This window comes from Bombus flavifrons, chromosome 10 (assembly GCF_040668555.2).
Source record: "Bombus flavifrons isolate JBK064 chromosome 10, iyBomFlav1_principal, whole genome shotgun sequence".
Taxonomy (NCBI): domain Eukaryota; kingdom Metazoa; phylum Arthropoda; class Insecta; order Hymenoptera; family Apidae; genus Bombus; species Bombus flavifrons.
The window spans coordinates 6,174,687-6,190,171 of record NC_138451.1 but is presented as its reverse complement, the minus strand read 5'-3'; the positions used below and the strand labels follow the sequence as shown (position 1 = coordinate 6,190,171).

Sequence of the window (15,485 nt, the reverse complement as noted above, 5' to 3'; positions counted from 1 at the left end):
CGCAATTAGAGGAGAACGATTCCTTCGATTCAGTTAGAATCGCGGATCCATTAGAAATAATGAGACGACTTCCAGCCAAACACAATGCAATCGTTTCTGACTCGAGGTGGACCTAATAATCCGTCGTTCATGGCCTTTCGTACATGTGCAAACATCGACGCCGAATTTACTAGCGGCGAGTTGCGCAGTGCATTTAGTCGAAAATTATGGTAATAATAACTTCGTTCCACCCTTCCTGTTTCACCCTCTCCTTTTAGTCCTTCTTCTCTTCTCTCACTCTGTTGGTCGACACTGGGCCGAAAGTTCGCGCGGCGCGCTGCGGTAACAGGGATTGCGCGGCCGAAGTTACAAATTCGCTTGGTAACGTCGTCAAGTCGGGGTTGTTGCGAGCTTAAGCCGAGGAGACTGTGCAAATGTTGGCCGATCGTCCTTTGTTCCAAACCCTCTTTCGTTACTGAAAGCTATTTGTTAGTTTCGATGTAGACAAACTATTAGTGGATCGTCGTTCAGTGCCTATTAATAGTAGAGCCGTAAATAAGTAAAGTCTAAATTAGAATCGAAGACACGAATAAAGTATCAGAGAAAGTTATGCAACTAGGTCGTTGTAAATTTCCATTTCCAAATTTCCAAATTCATGAAATTTCCACGAAACCTGATCATTTGAAGTACCGCGTTAGCTCTATCATTAACTTAGAAACTTCCTACTTTCAAGGGCTCAGGAACGTGGAAAATTTCAGACATCAGAATTAAAAGTATCGCTATCGAAATTACCCCAAAGTGGCAAGATTATGAAAACTCCGTACCTAAACTATACAAAAGCTTCCGACAAGTTTCTCTCAAGTAGGAGGCTGAATTTTGTAGATTCGAATTTTGGAAAACGCCACTGACGCGAGACATTCGCCCACTAAGATTCTAGAGCGCCCACTGCTACCCAATTAAACTTATAGCTGGCGGTTTTACACCCACAGATTGTTTACCAGAAAGGGAGAGAAAGAGAGGGAAGGAGAGCAAAAAGAGAAGAAAGTCCTGGAGGAGGAGACAAGAAAGTTTCGTAGTTCAGCTCGTTGAAGTATCGTTACGATACCGTGCTCCCCGGAAAACTTTCCCCGACTAATTAAACACGAGTTAAGCCACTGAACAAAGCGGGCGAGAATCCTCTCTGGATGGATACTGTCTGGCCAGGTTTCGATCTTGAGGAAGATCGGCGACAACACGTTTTGAACAACCGACAGCACGTGCTGCTCTACTTTATCGTTCACCGAGCCGAACAACACGCGATCCCGAAATGTGTCCGCTCGCAGGATCTCTTGTGGTTCCCTGATGAAGTAGGTGAGCTCGTATACCGGTACAATAGGGAACGACAGAGAAGCAGCGAGCCTGTTGTATAAATAATAGATGGTCAGGGTGGTGAAGTTCGGATTTAGAAAGAACTCTCGAATTGTTAATTCCAAGTAGTAGGACCAGTCCTCCTTCCTTAGTCCGCCCAAGGTTGTCATGTCTTTCACACAGTTGACCTGGAGGAAGAGGAAGATTTTTTTCATTTATTGGCTGAATCTTTTAATTATGATTAATGTTAATATCAAAGGGTTGATTTTCTTTTTACTTATGATATGAGTTTTAATAATTAATATTATCATTTTCTTTTTTGCGAAGGTTGTAGTTGTTGGTATTTGGGATAAGGCTGAATCTATCCATAATCTATCTAGTATTGTGCATTAAGAAATTTCTCCACGATCATTATCCGTCTTTATGTTCTAAGATCCGAGTTAAACTACTAACCAGGTTCGACAGTTCCTGTTCATCGTAGATCGGTCTAAGTTCCTCTTGAACTTCATCGACTTCGTGTCCTGAAACAGAATATATCAACGTGTCAGTCAATATCCATTCCACCAAATATATAATTTTTTCCTAACTTGTTTCTTTTCAGAAGCGCGAGATCATCGAATTTGAAAATTGATCGTGTTCGCGTGAAATCCAATCGTAACGTGAATTTAGGACCATAGTGTGTATCGACAACTGCGTTATCTATGATACTATATAAAATATCAAATTTACCATACTGCATGTATCTAACAATTTTCCCGAGTCTTTCTTGTCAAAGAGTTAAAGAACGACTCTGCACCGGGACCAAATTTTCTCCGATCGTAAAGACCGTTCGTTAGACGGCGATCGAAAGTAGCGATCGCGATGGGTCTTCTTAAATCCGACGGGAGAGTTAAATCGGACACATTCGTTTCTAAGAATCTCTCCTGTCCGTTCCGATATCGTTTTTCGTTAGTTCTCTTCTTCTCCGCCCCGCTTTCTCGAAGGCGCATACAACCAGAAGAGCACCAAACCCACCACACCCTCTGTGCCACCCTCAGGATACGACTTCGCTGCTGGCAATCTAACAGGAACGATAAATCGCGGCCAGCTAGTGAATCGGCGGAAGAGGAAACACGTTGGGTGATCGAGGCGCTGCGGGAGGACACGTTGCCATAATTTATTAGACTATGATAGCGAGTATTATGTAGATAGTACCGATGCTCTCTCCCTCTCTCTCTTCTCTCTCTCTCTCTCTCATTTTCCTTTTGTTATGCTATAGGAAACATTCTCTTATTATTAGGGACTTATTACTGTCACGCAGCTTTCCATGCCAATGATTTTTCACAAATTTTACATTCTAACCCTGTCACGTTCCTCATGGTATGCTTTTTCCCTTTTACTCTTCGTTCTTCGTCGTTTCTCTTTTCTTCCTTCGTTGGATCTATGCGAGTGACACGAGGATTTCACGAATTTGTTCAGCAGTCGCGAAAGATGTATTCGTGAAAGGAGCACGTCACTTGCTGACGAGGCTCTTGGTTGTGAAGGTTGGTGGTTGTTGACTCTTCAAACGCCATCCAAAGACTTGTTGTTGGCTATTTTGCACAAGGGATGATAGGGCGGAAATATCTGCAGGAATTTGAATAGGAGCCTATCGCGCGGGAACGTTGTGTTTCGACCGTGGCTATTAGGCACCGGATTTTTGGTTCATCTTTGGATTTTGAATCACGAATTCATGACAACAATTTGGATCATAAAGCTTTGGGTTATAGAACTTCGAGTTCTAAATCTTTAGATTATAGAACTTTGGATTACGTATCTATGAATTCTAGACCTGTGAAGTAAAAGATACTTCAGAAAGACATTAAAACGAACAAAGATTTCTGAAATTTATTTTATCTTGTTTGCACGATGCCTCTGTTGCATCTGATGTATTGTTTACAAGGCTTCTACATCAAATATTTGTAAAATATTTGCACAAGTTGTTTTACGACGGAAGTGGTAGGAAATGGCGAGAACGGATAGTGTTTAGGATGTAACGACGGAGAAAGCTGGAATATGGGTTTTTTCAGGTTTGGAAGTGAAAATTTGTTGCCTTCGGCTGCTCGACAGTCCGTGTGTCATAAAACACAAGCGAGTGTTTCAACTTGCCGACTTTTACGATACTCTACGTCTTAACAGGATTGTTTCGCCAAACCTGTTTACTGTTTCATTTCTTCTAATTTATTGTGATTGTCTTCCCTTAGATTTAAGTATCTTTTTGCTACTTTTTTACTTGGGGGTGAGTTCCATAATTATAATTAAGATACTTCCCCGTTTTTCTTGCTACTGCAAATGGATTATCCTTTTTGCCAGAGCCAAGTACTCATTTTACATTAACACCATGTTCCAGGCGAATTTTATCTTCTGGAAACTTCTAAAAAATTCAAGACATTTTGCATATTTCATTCTCAGCCGAAGGCAAATCTAACCAAAAAGATGATTCTAATACCATTCGTATATACCAGCAGTTCGAAATTTTTCCTCTTTCTAAAAATTTCTCCTACAGCTTGGTCCAACTGCGACAATTCGAATTTTAATCGCTATCATTTTGAACATTTTTTTTCCTAAAAAGCATCGCGAGTGAATTCCCGGATCTCGCACGGAACATCGATAATCCGCGCAGCGTTACGCGGAATGCGCGATACGCGCGAAGCATCGGCCGATAATGGAAAATGTATTGCCAGCAGGAAGAACAGCAAGGCACACGTTCCAGCCGCGTTTTTCACCGGAAAAAGAGAGTGACATTCTCGCGACACGCATGGAAATGCTCGGCCTACCGTCAGTACGGAGGATCATCGCCGAATCGGCGAATTACCATTGAATTTTTCATACCAGCGTTGCGATTGCAAGGGAAAGGAACGTTATCGCGATGCTATGAAAAATACGAGAATTCTATTGCATTTTTTTTCAAATGAGAGGTTGGTATTTTCGGAGGTTTATTTGGCCAGTCATTTGATTAGAAACGCGATTATAGGAATTTTACAGCAATGTTGGCGAAAAATTGTTGCGATTGCAAAAATATTTGATTTTTATCAATTTATCTGAAATAGTTGACTTTCGAGTGTTTATCTGGATAAAGACTGGATTAACTGCGAAATTATGAGAATCTCTCAGTGACGATTACAGGAAGTCAATCTTTATTCAAAAAATTAATTTTCGCCACATATTTATTATTTTTTTTTTTAAAGAGCGGCTAATTTTCGTATAGTTATTCATTCGGCAATTAATTTAGCTGCGAAATTATTTATCAGCGATGATTAAAAAATGTCCTCTTCATTAAAATTCACGACTACTGATCGGAAAATCGCGATGAAAATGTTAATTATTTTTTGCGAAAGGAGGGCCTGGTTTTTCGAGGATTTATTCGGAGGTGAACCACTCGATTAGCAGCACGATTACGCGAATTTCCCAGTGGTGATCGTGAAAAGTCAGTCGTTCTGTTTATTAAAATTCATTAACATTGTATCGATCGGTGGATGAGTGGGGTTGGTCGGGGGTTGGGCTCGCAGGGACACGGCAATAACGATTCGCAATAAAATTCTCGTCCAGCGGATTAACCGTTACAATTTCGTTACGCGTTCAACGCGAAAGTAATTCCTTTTTTTTTTTACCATGGTGCTACCGAGGTGAGACACGATCGAACCCCGGTGAATATCGTGGCAAACATTTTTGCTTGACCATGCTGGTGTATTAACACGCGTGCGAGCGCCACAGACATAGCGACCATTGTCGACGTAATTACGGGCACTTTGCGCGGTGTGCGAAATTATTTTGCCATCCTCTGCTAGCCATTGAGTCTGTGTAACAAGCTACGATTTCAAATTTTCTTTCCTGGAATAAAATCCAATTTTTTTTCGCGATGGGAAGGATCAAAGTTGAGGAACGAAGACATACGACAGGAACAATGTGTTTATTCTTTTGCAATTGATATTTGTGATTTTGTAGATTCGTTTCTGGTTTATTTCTAGATTGATTAGAGATTAGCCATAGATGATTCTCCTTAAAATGATGTTATTGGGTCCGAGGTAATAAGCATCGATTTCAGTCTTTCGCCCTTCGAATAAAATCGGATCTTTTTGTGATAAAATCGAAATTGACATTTAAGAACGAAAACGTAATATAAGAATGTGTCAGTTCTTTGTAAATGAGAGTTTTATAACTTTGCAGCTTCATTTCTCGTCTACTTAATTGACAAAGTTGTTGACTTGGAATATACGACAAGAAATACACTATACCCAGATATTTAATGTGGTGTAATAGAAATAAATAGATATACGTATTTAATAATTACCTACTGTGTAACTACGTTTCAATTGGAAAAACAAGTAAACTTCTACATTGAATACGACTAATAACGCTACTGGTACTAGAGTAATCTTCTACATTTTAGAATTATCATAAGATAGGACTAAAATGTATGCAAATAAAAAAGTTAACAACTATGGATTAACAAAATTTTTCAAACGCACTAAAAAAGATTCTAGCACCTACGTAATTCACGATTTCATCCCCTCAATTACGAAGAGCGACTGCGAAGGGGTTAATATGAAATTAAATCCCATTGGCGATTTTGCGACGAGTCCTCGGCGCCGAATTGCCGTCCTCGATCATCCACAGCCAGTCCGTGACATTAATTGTTCGCAGGGTAGTTTCAACCTTCTCCCTTCCTCCGTTTCTCACCACCCTATGCTTGCTAAATCTCCTTGCAGACACCCGCTGGATATTTCGAATAAAGCCCCGTGCTCACAATTCGAATGCTCGTTATTCGACAGACAGGTATTGGTTTATCCAGTTTACCTACTTTCTAAACTAGCGACGAATTAGCCACGTTTCTCCTTCGAATCGGTTCGAGAAACGGGTCTCGAATTACCATAAATCCGGAGACAAATTAGGAACTCGGATACGCCGATTAATCGTCCACCAGAGCGGCCACCTTCAGCGTCATAATTCAACCCCTGGCGCACTCGTATCGATGCTACCCCATTGTCAGACTCGTTCGAACGATTTTCTCCCCAGTTTCTGTTAGTTAGGGCTACAAGGCCGAGCAAAGTCTTAGACCTTCCATTAAACGCTTCTGTCTCAATAAAATCTTACTAAATACGTGAACGAAGGGAGCCATAAACGAAGAACACCATATCTAAAATTTCATCTTTACATAATTACACGTTTTCTAAAAATATATATTATTTTCTTTATAATATAAAACCAATAACGTCGATCGTTTAAGATCTTTGCACATGCGATCGATATAACGTTTTGTTGTACATGATCGATAGGAGTGACTCTAACTTTCTTTCGTGTCACACTGTATAAGAAAGTTTAGCGGAATTAAACGATTTTAACGGGGGGGGGGGAGGGTTAAAGGGGCGAATTATAAAATATAGGAAAATATTTGAAATAGCTTGAAAGTTTGTTAATTATAATAATTCTTTTGTGACTGAAAATATAGTACATAAAGTAGTTACAGCGATCAAAGCAGAAGGTGTTGCAACAGGATAAAGGAATGACCGAAGAAGAGTAATATTTAAGAAAAACAAAACTTTCTAATTTACTTGTTTTGAGTATCGGGCATTTAATAACGGTAAATTGAACATCGAGAAGCGAGCTATACATAATATTAGACCTGGTGGAGTTCCTTTCCGCCAATTACCACTCTTCATTTTCGCGGCTCGATATTGCTGTACTTTCATCGTAGTTTCACTTACATCGTAATAAAAATTCCAGCGCAGCGAAAAAGAATTTACGAAGAATCTTTGCTAAACTGTTCTCTCTAATTTCATCCTCTTACTTTATAATGTCGCGCAATATTCGTGTTACGATTAACTTATTTAAAATTGGAATTTCAGTTTCAAAAAGACTAAAACGAACGATGTATCTGATAAATGGAACAGATGTAGTTAAATATTTCAGTTGAGATTTAACATTTATAGCGTGCTCTTTACTGCTACACGAGATCTAACTTTTTCTGATTGAAAAACATTTTCTGTACTGACCGATCTTGATTCTTCTCATTAATTTTCTTTTTTATTACTGAATACGTCACAATTAATTCTCGTTGAGAATTACAAGTATGCCGACTGGAGTGTTACAACGGCATATCCATCCAGGGGCAGTTGTACGTAAATTCAGCATTCCATTATTTCTCGGAAATTCATGTACATGAAATAATCATCTTTCAATCTTGAAAATACTACAAATTTTCCATAAAATCTGATACAAATTCTACGCGATATTTAAATATCTTCCATCAAAATTCCATCGAATTTCGTCAAAAGAATATATTAATATCAATTTTCAAATACCCAACTAATATATCGTAAATCACACGCGACAAAACTGTACAGAAGGTTAGCGAATACCAACATCTCAAGATAATTCATTGCGGAATAACAGGTTTGAAGAACCAAAGAGATAAAGGAGACTCCGGAAAGAATAAGAAAATCGGGGAGGAAATTCGGAAGAAAAATACAGGGAAACTAGAGGAATTGGCAAAGGGAGGAGAGCTACATAGCGGAAGGTAGAAATGTAGAAAATAGAAGAAACTGGATGGCAGAGGAGAGTCGCTAGAAGAAGCCTTTAATATTTTTCTCGTAAATCTTACGTTGTCTCTCCTCCTCGTCGGTGGACTCAGCGTCCAAGTACTCTCTGTGTGGATCCGAGGGCGGCTTATCTTTAACTTTATCTTTCCGACTTTGCATTTTATTGACGGCTCGGCCTGCCGGCCCCGACACCTCTGCCGCTCGAGGGTCTCGTGCAGCTGATTTATGCGACCCGACCGACTGTTACCACGATCCACCGAACCCTTTCGTCGGTTTCCTTCTTGCCGTAGATATTGTCAAGAGCCACGCCAAGTCGCTCGATTCTCCACTGAGAACCACTCTGACGGATGGGATCTCACTCGATCGTCGCCTGTCCTCCTAATCGAGAGTCGACTTTCTGTCGCTGCTTCACCGCGTGTCTCGGATTCTCCGCTCGTTTTCCGCGAATTCTTTCGTGGCTGAATTCACGATTGAAATTTCGCTATTTCGTCGAACAGAATTTAAAGATTATAGAGATTTTAAAGGTTACATTGAGTGAAAAAGGGGAGAAAAGTAATGTTACGAATGGTGTTTCTAAAAATTTGTTTGAAAATTTAGCAATGTCTGCGCCATCTTCTCGTAATAAATAACGTCTTTAAGATGAGTGGAAGTAAGTTATTTGCGTTTTGAAAGCTGAATGCAATGAATTTTTAATGAATATTCTTCAACCGAACCGTTTGATTTTTAAATTCCCATTCAGAGTCCTATCTTTTAATCGCTTTAACGTTTTCGGAGGCGTAACCTAACCCAGTGTATATCCTTTATCCGTAGAAAATCCTGTGACCCTCCTCAACGCAACGACACAACCAGACATCGTGTTATTCTACGGATTTACAAGACTTGGTTTCACCCTCTGAGATTATCGTTTCCGGTATACGGATGCCGATCCCTTGCACCGGCACCAGTAAACTCAACCAGAATATCGTAGATCTGCATGCGAGGTGCGGTGCAAACCGTAATAACCAACGAAGAATTCATAAAATCGAAACTTAATGGGACGAAGACACACAAAAATGGAAATATCGTAAACTCAATGCCTTAAACAGAGTACAGTAGAATTTTTTACAATGTGGTGGATACATTGGTTCACGAAAATATTTGAATACTTATCATGAAAAATCTTTATGCTCGTATTGTATGTATTATACAAAACATTTTGAACTTTTATTCGCGCTGTAACAAGACACGGCTGCCGTAATTGTACTGATAAAATTTGGAACCAATTGGAAAATGTATAGAGGTGGTTCTTTTTACTGAATCGCGAATTGCTCACATGTGCACGGTTCCCCTAAATAAGATGCAAAATGGCGCTACTTTCAGTCGACAATACCGATCGATCCCATCGGCTCCTATTCGAGGAAATATAAATCCTGTTTAATGCACCGGCCGGTGAAACGACGTGGATTTGCGAGCAACCGAACGGCCATTTGGGAGCTCGATGCGAGATTGATGCGCCACTCTAAATATCCTGATCCATCTCCCATGATCCCACGGAATCGTCGGGCCAATGATAAGCTTAAATAACCGGAAATATAGGGGAACAATGGACGTTGCGTTTTCAGTCCCGATACGAATGTTTCTTTTTTCTATATTTGCGATATCGAACTTTTATCCGTGTTCCGATCATCGCGGATTACTCTAAAATTCAAAATTCTGTATTTTCACCCTTTCCGTCTATTTTCTATTCTTTTGCTTATAATAGAGCATAAATTGCGGTTATCGAGTAAGCGCCGCGTACAGAAACTTCATTTTTCTAACAATAGCGGTGCGTCGTAAGTGGTAGAATGGTTCTTGGCTGTTTAAGTTACTTCTAAACGCGCAGAGAAAAAATAGCGGAAGAAAAAAGAAAAATGTTGCAAGCTTGAGTGGTCCAGGTGGTGTAATTGAATTTTTGCGTTCTACGTAAAAATTGTTCAGTGGCAAAGGAAAAAAGAACGAACCTTTGATTATCGGTGTCGATTGCCCGTCGAACCTGATCGCTGTCGGCAGCAACTTTTCAGAGGCGTCAAAGGGCGTGGATTTTCGATGCACGAGCCAGGGAAAGTGACAAAAGCGAGCTTTACAGATCCTCGCACGCGCGTCACACCTCGCCCCGCAAGTTTAGCGTTCGACGAGAAAAATCTGTCGCTGATGAAAGCACCGTCGAGGCTGCTGCCTGCAACAATTTCTCCCTCGAGGAAATTCAGTCTGCCCCGAGACGAACCTACTCTTCCAAATCTTCCCTGCAATCTTTCTCTTTACTGATACATCGTTTCGAAGCCTGTAAAAGATAGCTCGAGGAAGAACCGGAAGAAGCTTTGCGCATAGTATAGTTTCGAGGCGTTTAGAGGTATATCATCGGAAAAATTGAAGAAGATTCGAAGTTACGTATGAATACGTGTACTTTAAGGTACGATTTCACTCACCGAGAACAGTTTCTTTTTCGGCTAAAGCAAAGAATCGTTCCGGGTATTGAAGTTTTCGGATCAGAATCGAATTCTCTTCCGTTGAAGATCTCATCTGGCTGACGAATCCGTTCTCCGTTAATAAAAGGAGACCGAAGAAAATGTTAGTAAATGTATTATTTGTATTTTTGTTTCAGTAGTTTGGTGTGCATTTAGAGCTGTAGAAGTTTGATAGAATATCGATGGCGAGAATGTAAGAGGCAATTGGAATTTTGTCGCGTTCCTATCGAACATGGTACAGTAGTACAGGAATTGAGGATTCTTAGACTTAACTTATGTTTAAACTGTTCTTGAATTTTCTATGTCTGAAACAGGTTTTCAATTTGAAAACGACCAATGAAATTAATTTGATAAACAGAAATAAGACGCAATTGTACATGGAATAATTACTATTTTCCAATCGTTACACGAAACGATGTTCCATCTTCGGTTCATCCGTCAAGATTAACGATTCTCATGCAACCAGCAGGTTTTTTCGTACAGTCGAATGAGCGATGATTTCGACCGTACGTACGAAAAGAGAAATTGCATCGAATGAACGAGTGGACGGGAAAGAGCGGCATGGAAGGGTGCAGCCGGTCGATGGAACGAGATTAAAAGAGGCAAAGCTACAAGATTAAAAGGCAATGCCGGACACGGGCCGAATCGAACAACCCGGACGACTGCTCGCGGAGACATTTATATTCCCGGGAAATCGTTATTGACCGATCAGAGAAACTCGAGCGATCCCCGGCGTGTCGTTCTGCCCTTTTCTTTCTTTCCTTCTTCCCTTCCTCGATCCAACGTCCACGCTGTACGTCGTCACTGTCCTTTCAAAGCTGCACACGTATACACCGCCACCATCTCGCTTTGTTCCAGCTTCCTTCGGGAGTTTCATTGTCGTTTATGATATCCAGCCTTTTGTAGCTCCTCCCTTCATCCTGTCTACCAGTCCCACACCGATTCTTCTTCCATCGACTTCCTTTTCTCTCTGTTGAGACTGTCGTTCCATCATCGTTGTAACGAGCAATTTTACTAGTACCGTGCAGAGAACGTCGTTTTGCGTGGTATTCGATTGATCGGCATTATATACACGATACTTTGGTTATCTGAAAATTGGAGATAATGGTAAGATATACGCGCAATAAATTTCTCGGTTAATGTATACCGTAGGAAGCGTGTTTGTGGATAGTCGTCGTACGGAATCGAGAACCGAAGCTTATTTCGTGCTGTTCAGTGATTTTATATAACAGAATTGTTTTGTCTTATCTTGTCTATTTATTGGAATTCTCTAATAACGGATCAAATTAGTATATTATTATCTAAAACCTGTTTTAAAATCTCCTAGGAGAAATAAGATCTCCACAGTATCGTTAGTAATCGTTTAACGATCGAAGAGAATTTTCCAGTCTCTCTATTTGTTATTTTCCTGTCTTTCTCTTCGTGAACCGAGCTATATCGAAAACGAATTCTGCGAAGCTGCAAAGCCACTACTTCCATTTTCCATTGTGCAACCCCAGTCAGGTTATTATTCCCTTAACGCAACGATCGGATAACGTGGCATCCGAATTACTCGGCCCACTTTTATTGCACCGCTATTTATCACCGGGACGAAACACCTTAGCATCGAGGCTTCTACTTCTATCCATCATCCTCCATCTTCTTCCGTCGTCCATTTAACGCGTGGCGTGCTCCCCTTTAGCCTTTAAAACATCAGACACGCGGACCAAACGACTTTATCCCTCAACGAGGTATCATTAATTCTATGAGTCAATGAATATTCGTTCTTTACAACAATTAATAAGAATCGACTCTTATGCTACGTGCAAGTTAGGACAACGATCTTTTCGTTAACTGTTTTCCAGTTTTCTTAAGACCAATAGCTTATCGAGCTTTCAACGAAACAAGCCAATGAATATTGATTATGTTATTATATTACCAACGATTATTGAGGAGTTTTCTGCAAGAAGAATTATTTCGAAATTTTTCTTTGTTTTGTAAATATGAAAAGAACAAAGTCCTCCGAGAATTATTATAATTATCGATGCAGAGTTAAAAATTCACGAATCGTTTTAACAAAACCGTCAACAATTTTGCAAAAAAGGATTCTTTTGACGTACTAATGGTTCTGTCAATCTTAGATGGAGCAAAAGATACTAGTAGAATCTACGAAGCTTCCCATCGCACAGTGGTAGATCTGTTCTTGGTTTTCGAAGCTTCATCAGTCTTTTGGCTTATCGGAACCGGAAGAAATCTCGAAGAAGCGATCCTCTGCCAGCTGGAGCAGCATAAAAAAAGACATTCCTTGAAGGCCGCCGGTCCTATCTGAGGGAATGTTTCTGACCGCACATGGATCTTTCGGAAAAAATGTTCGGCAATGAACCGAGGGAACGGAAACCATTCCTTCCTCCCTGTGGTTGGCTCTTGGCCGACGATACTGAAAGAGAATCCTGGAAAATCGTGGCTAGTTTTCTGTAAGAGTTTCTAAAGTGCCAAAAAAAAAAAAAAAAAAAAAAAATACTCTGTACATTTGTGCGTGTAGCAACAGGACCTTGATATAACAAAGCTAAAAAAATGTTTAATTCTTGTACACATACGAAACACAAGTGGTTAGAACAACTACTTTGCAAGGTGGTCGGAGAAATTTTAAGCTTGTCCTTCTGAATGTTTCACGATGCTCGATAGGTTGAACGTGATCTGCACAATAAACATGATATTACTTGTTCCTCGACTTTCCTTTTATTTTATTCTTTCATCGTCTCATTCGTGATTCAATTACATTAAGCCGAACGCATGCAAGGCTCGGCTTGCAGCGGAAGGTTTATCGGTTGCTAGAGATCGTTTCGTAATTGCCGCCAGATGAATTTGCTGTGGTGCGAGGTAACTGCGAATATATCGTACCGGGGCCAAGCAGGAAGGCGGAAATTAAAGGAACGAGAACTGTGTACGGGCAACGAGTTATGAAATACGACACGGGTACACGGATCAGTCTGAAATTTACACGAAACTTAATCGGGTTGGGCGAATACACGCCTCCTACTAGTTGTCTATTGCCCTATAAAGATCGTTTGTGCCTTACAATCTTCTGTCAACGTTTCCACTGTTATTCATCATAGATAAGAACAGGTTAAACTACATTTGAGATATACGTATACACGTACAGACATATGGACGAGTTATATCAATTAAATCATCTGTAAATTACACACTTAACTTTTAATTTCAGTCCCAAATGCACAAAGAGAAACATGCGTGAGATTTCACTTCGGCAAAGAGTTCGTAACATTTTAGAATTTAATCCGGAAAATCTCATATTGAGAAATCATATTAAGGGCAAATTATGAACGAATAAATACAATAAAAATCGTGAAATAATTTACGTAAGCTTTCCAAGTTAATTCGAAGATATACGTACATGTATGAGGTCATTTTGCTTTCATCCGCAATCTCTTGTTTTTGTCGCAAGAGGATGTTCTATGGTCGCGATGGGATAAACACCGAGGGTTTGTGAAACAATCGAATGGGGCATTCGAGGGAATTTATCAGTGACGCGAAGTGTGTTGTAACGCAGCGATTTAAAATGTTAAACGCATATCGTGGAATTATTCGGGCAGCATCGAATCCAAATTATCAATAATGGGCTATTTAAAACGATTAGCGAATTTCCGCCGAGGCAAACTGTACTTTACAGGAAATCTGTATAATGAGATTGTCATGTCGATATATTTTGTATCGTCTCTTCTTTTTTCAATTTTAAAGTCGCGTTCAACTGCGTATTGTACTTTTCAAAGTGTTACAGAGCAAAGCTTTCTTTTTAACTTTGAATCGCTTTTCCGAGAAAATCAAGTTCGAATGTTTATCAAACGCATATGAATTTGGAATTTATGGACTTTTAACGAGATACGAATGAATAATTGGCAAAAGATTATCCTACAAAAATAAGTTAAAAACGTAGAATACGAATTTTTCATGTAAAGCTAGATTTTCGACAAAATCCAGTTTGAACATTCGTCAAATACGAACTCGATTTTCACTAGAACGAAGCTTCAAACGAAAAAAGTTCAATTCCATTTTTTACTTATTTTCGTCTATAAAATAATCTCCTGTCGATTATCCACTTTTCTCCAATCTGGAACTAACCAAGTTGGTGAAATAACTTTTCAAACCTAATATTCTCCGAAACGGGACAATGAATGAAGCAATTATATTCTACATTTTTGTCTTACTTTTGCATGCCACACCTCGTATACAAACGATAAACGGTGAATCACTGAAAATCTTATTCGCCTGGTAACAATGGCAAATGGAAATTACTATGTAACTCCGATAGTTCAGTTAACCAGAGGTTCGCTAAAAGCCATCGACAGACGTCTCTTCTTTGTTTCTGACTGTTATTTTACCATGGTAGACAGCGAAACTTTTTGAAATTCCAGAAGAACCAACAAATGGTCCCAATGGCTCGTGAAAGTATGAAAACTTCGACTAGGAATGGCGGAACAGTTTGCTATATTTCGTCTGACAAAAGCACAAGCTTCTGGCGAATACGCAGGCGAAGTTCGTCGAAATGGTCGGACACTTAGAAAATTGCGATTTTTGTATTAATGTGTCTTTTTATACAGACACCTTGATGTGTATCAAGAAACATTCTGAAAGACTGTCTTTAAAAGTAAAAGTGTACAACCAAAGTGAAAACTGCGTAAATCTTTCTATATGTATCATATGCATATATTTTTAGGGATTTCAAATAATCTACCTTTCTTCCTTGTCGTTATTTTCTTAAATGAAAATTGTCTTTTTATAAAGTGTACGAAGATTGTTATAGATGATTATACTATGTCTATTTAGCTAATCGATATAACTTGCGAATCATTTGCAAATATTGCTGTCTATCAATTCAACGAAGAAGTTGAACGAATTTTTAAAATAGTCGAAAGTGTTCAGGTTTTAAGATACTCGAAACTTCGGATTGAACCAACGAAGTTGGCTCGGAAGCTTAATCCAAATTAATCCAAACACACAACGCGTTGCACGAAGAACAGGAAGAAGAACACACGTCAAATCAATTAACGCGCGGGGGATACTTCTGTTTCAGAAGAAAATAGGTCGAAGGGCCGGCAGGCGACCGAAAGCGAGCGTAGCC

The 15,485-nt window shown here is 39.7% G+C and overlaps 3 protein-coding genes across 3 annotated transcripts in view; all 3 read right to left on the bottom strand.

Moving 5' to 3' along the window:
- The window catches only part of kl-2 (dynein heavy chain 2, axonemal kl-2), a 39,354-nt gene extending 38,058 nt beyond the window's left edge, over positions 1-1,296 (bottom strand). The window contains exon 1 of the mRNA XM_069122671.1: positions 1,172-1,296. The gene's annotated coding sequence lies outside the window, so the exon portion shown is untranslated. The remainder of the gene's footprint in view (positions 1-1,171) is intronic.
- LOC138184382 (uncharacterized) lies at positions 635-8,335 on the bottom strand. The gene is made up of 3 exons (XM_069122264.1): positions 7,919-8,335; positions 1,780-1,847; positions 635-1,514 (listed from the first exon to the last, which is right to left on the bottom strand). The coding sequence occupies exons 1-3, from the start codon at positions 8,040-8,042 to the stop codon at positions 957-959; spliced, it is 750 nt and encodes a 249-aa protein (XP_068978365.1). The 5' UTR covers positions 8,043-8,335; the 3' UTR covers positions 635-956.
- The window catches only part of LOC138184570 (uncharacterized), a 181,573-nt gene continuing 167,865 nt past the window's right edge, over positions 1,778-15,485 (bottom strand). Inside the window, exons 6-9 of the transcript XR_011174344.1 lie at positions 10,757-11,454; positions 10,328-10,671; positions 9,863-10,182; positions 1,778-1,847 (exon numbers count right to left, since the gene is read on the bottom strand). The gene's annotated coding sequence lies outside the window, so the exon portion shown is untranslated. The remainder of the gene's footprint in view (positions 1,848-9,862; positions 10,183-10,327; positions 10,672-10,756; positions 11,455-15,485) is intronic.

Excerpts from the sequence above, each read along its gene's own strand:
- LOC138184382 (XM_069122264.1), bottom strand. The coding sequence starts at position 8,042 with ATGCAAAGTCGGAAAGATAAAGTTAAAGATAAGCCGCCCTCGGATCCA. Across the intron at positions 1,848-7,918 it reads TTACGAGAAAAATATTAAAG|GACACGAAGTCGATGAAGTT; the intron begins GCTTCTTCTAGC and ends ATTCTGTTTCAG. Across the intron at positions 1,515-1,779 it reads AACAGGAACTGTCGAACCTG|GTCAACTGTGTGAAAGACAT; the intron begins GTTAGTAGTTTA and ends CTCTTCCTCCAG.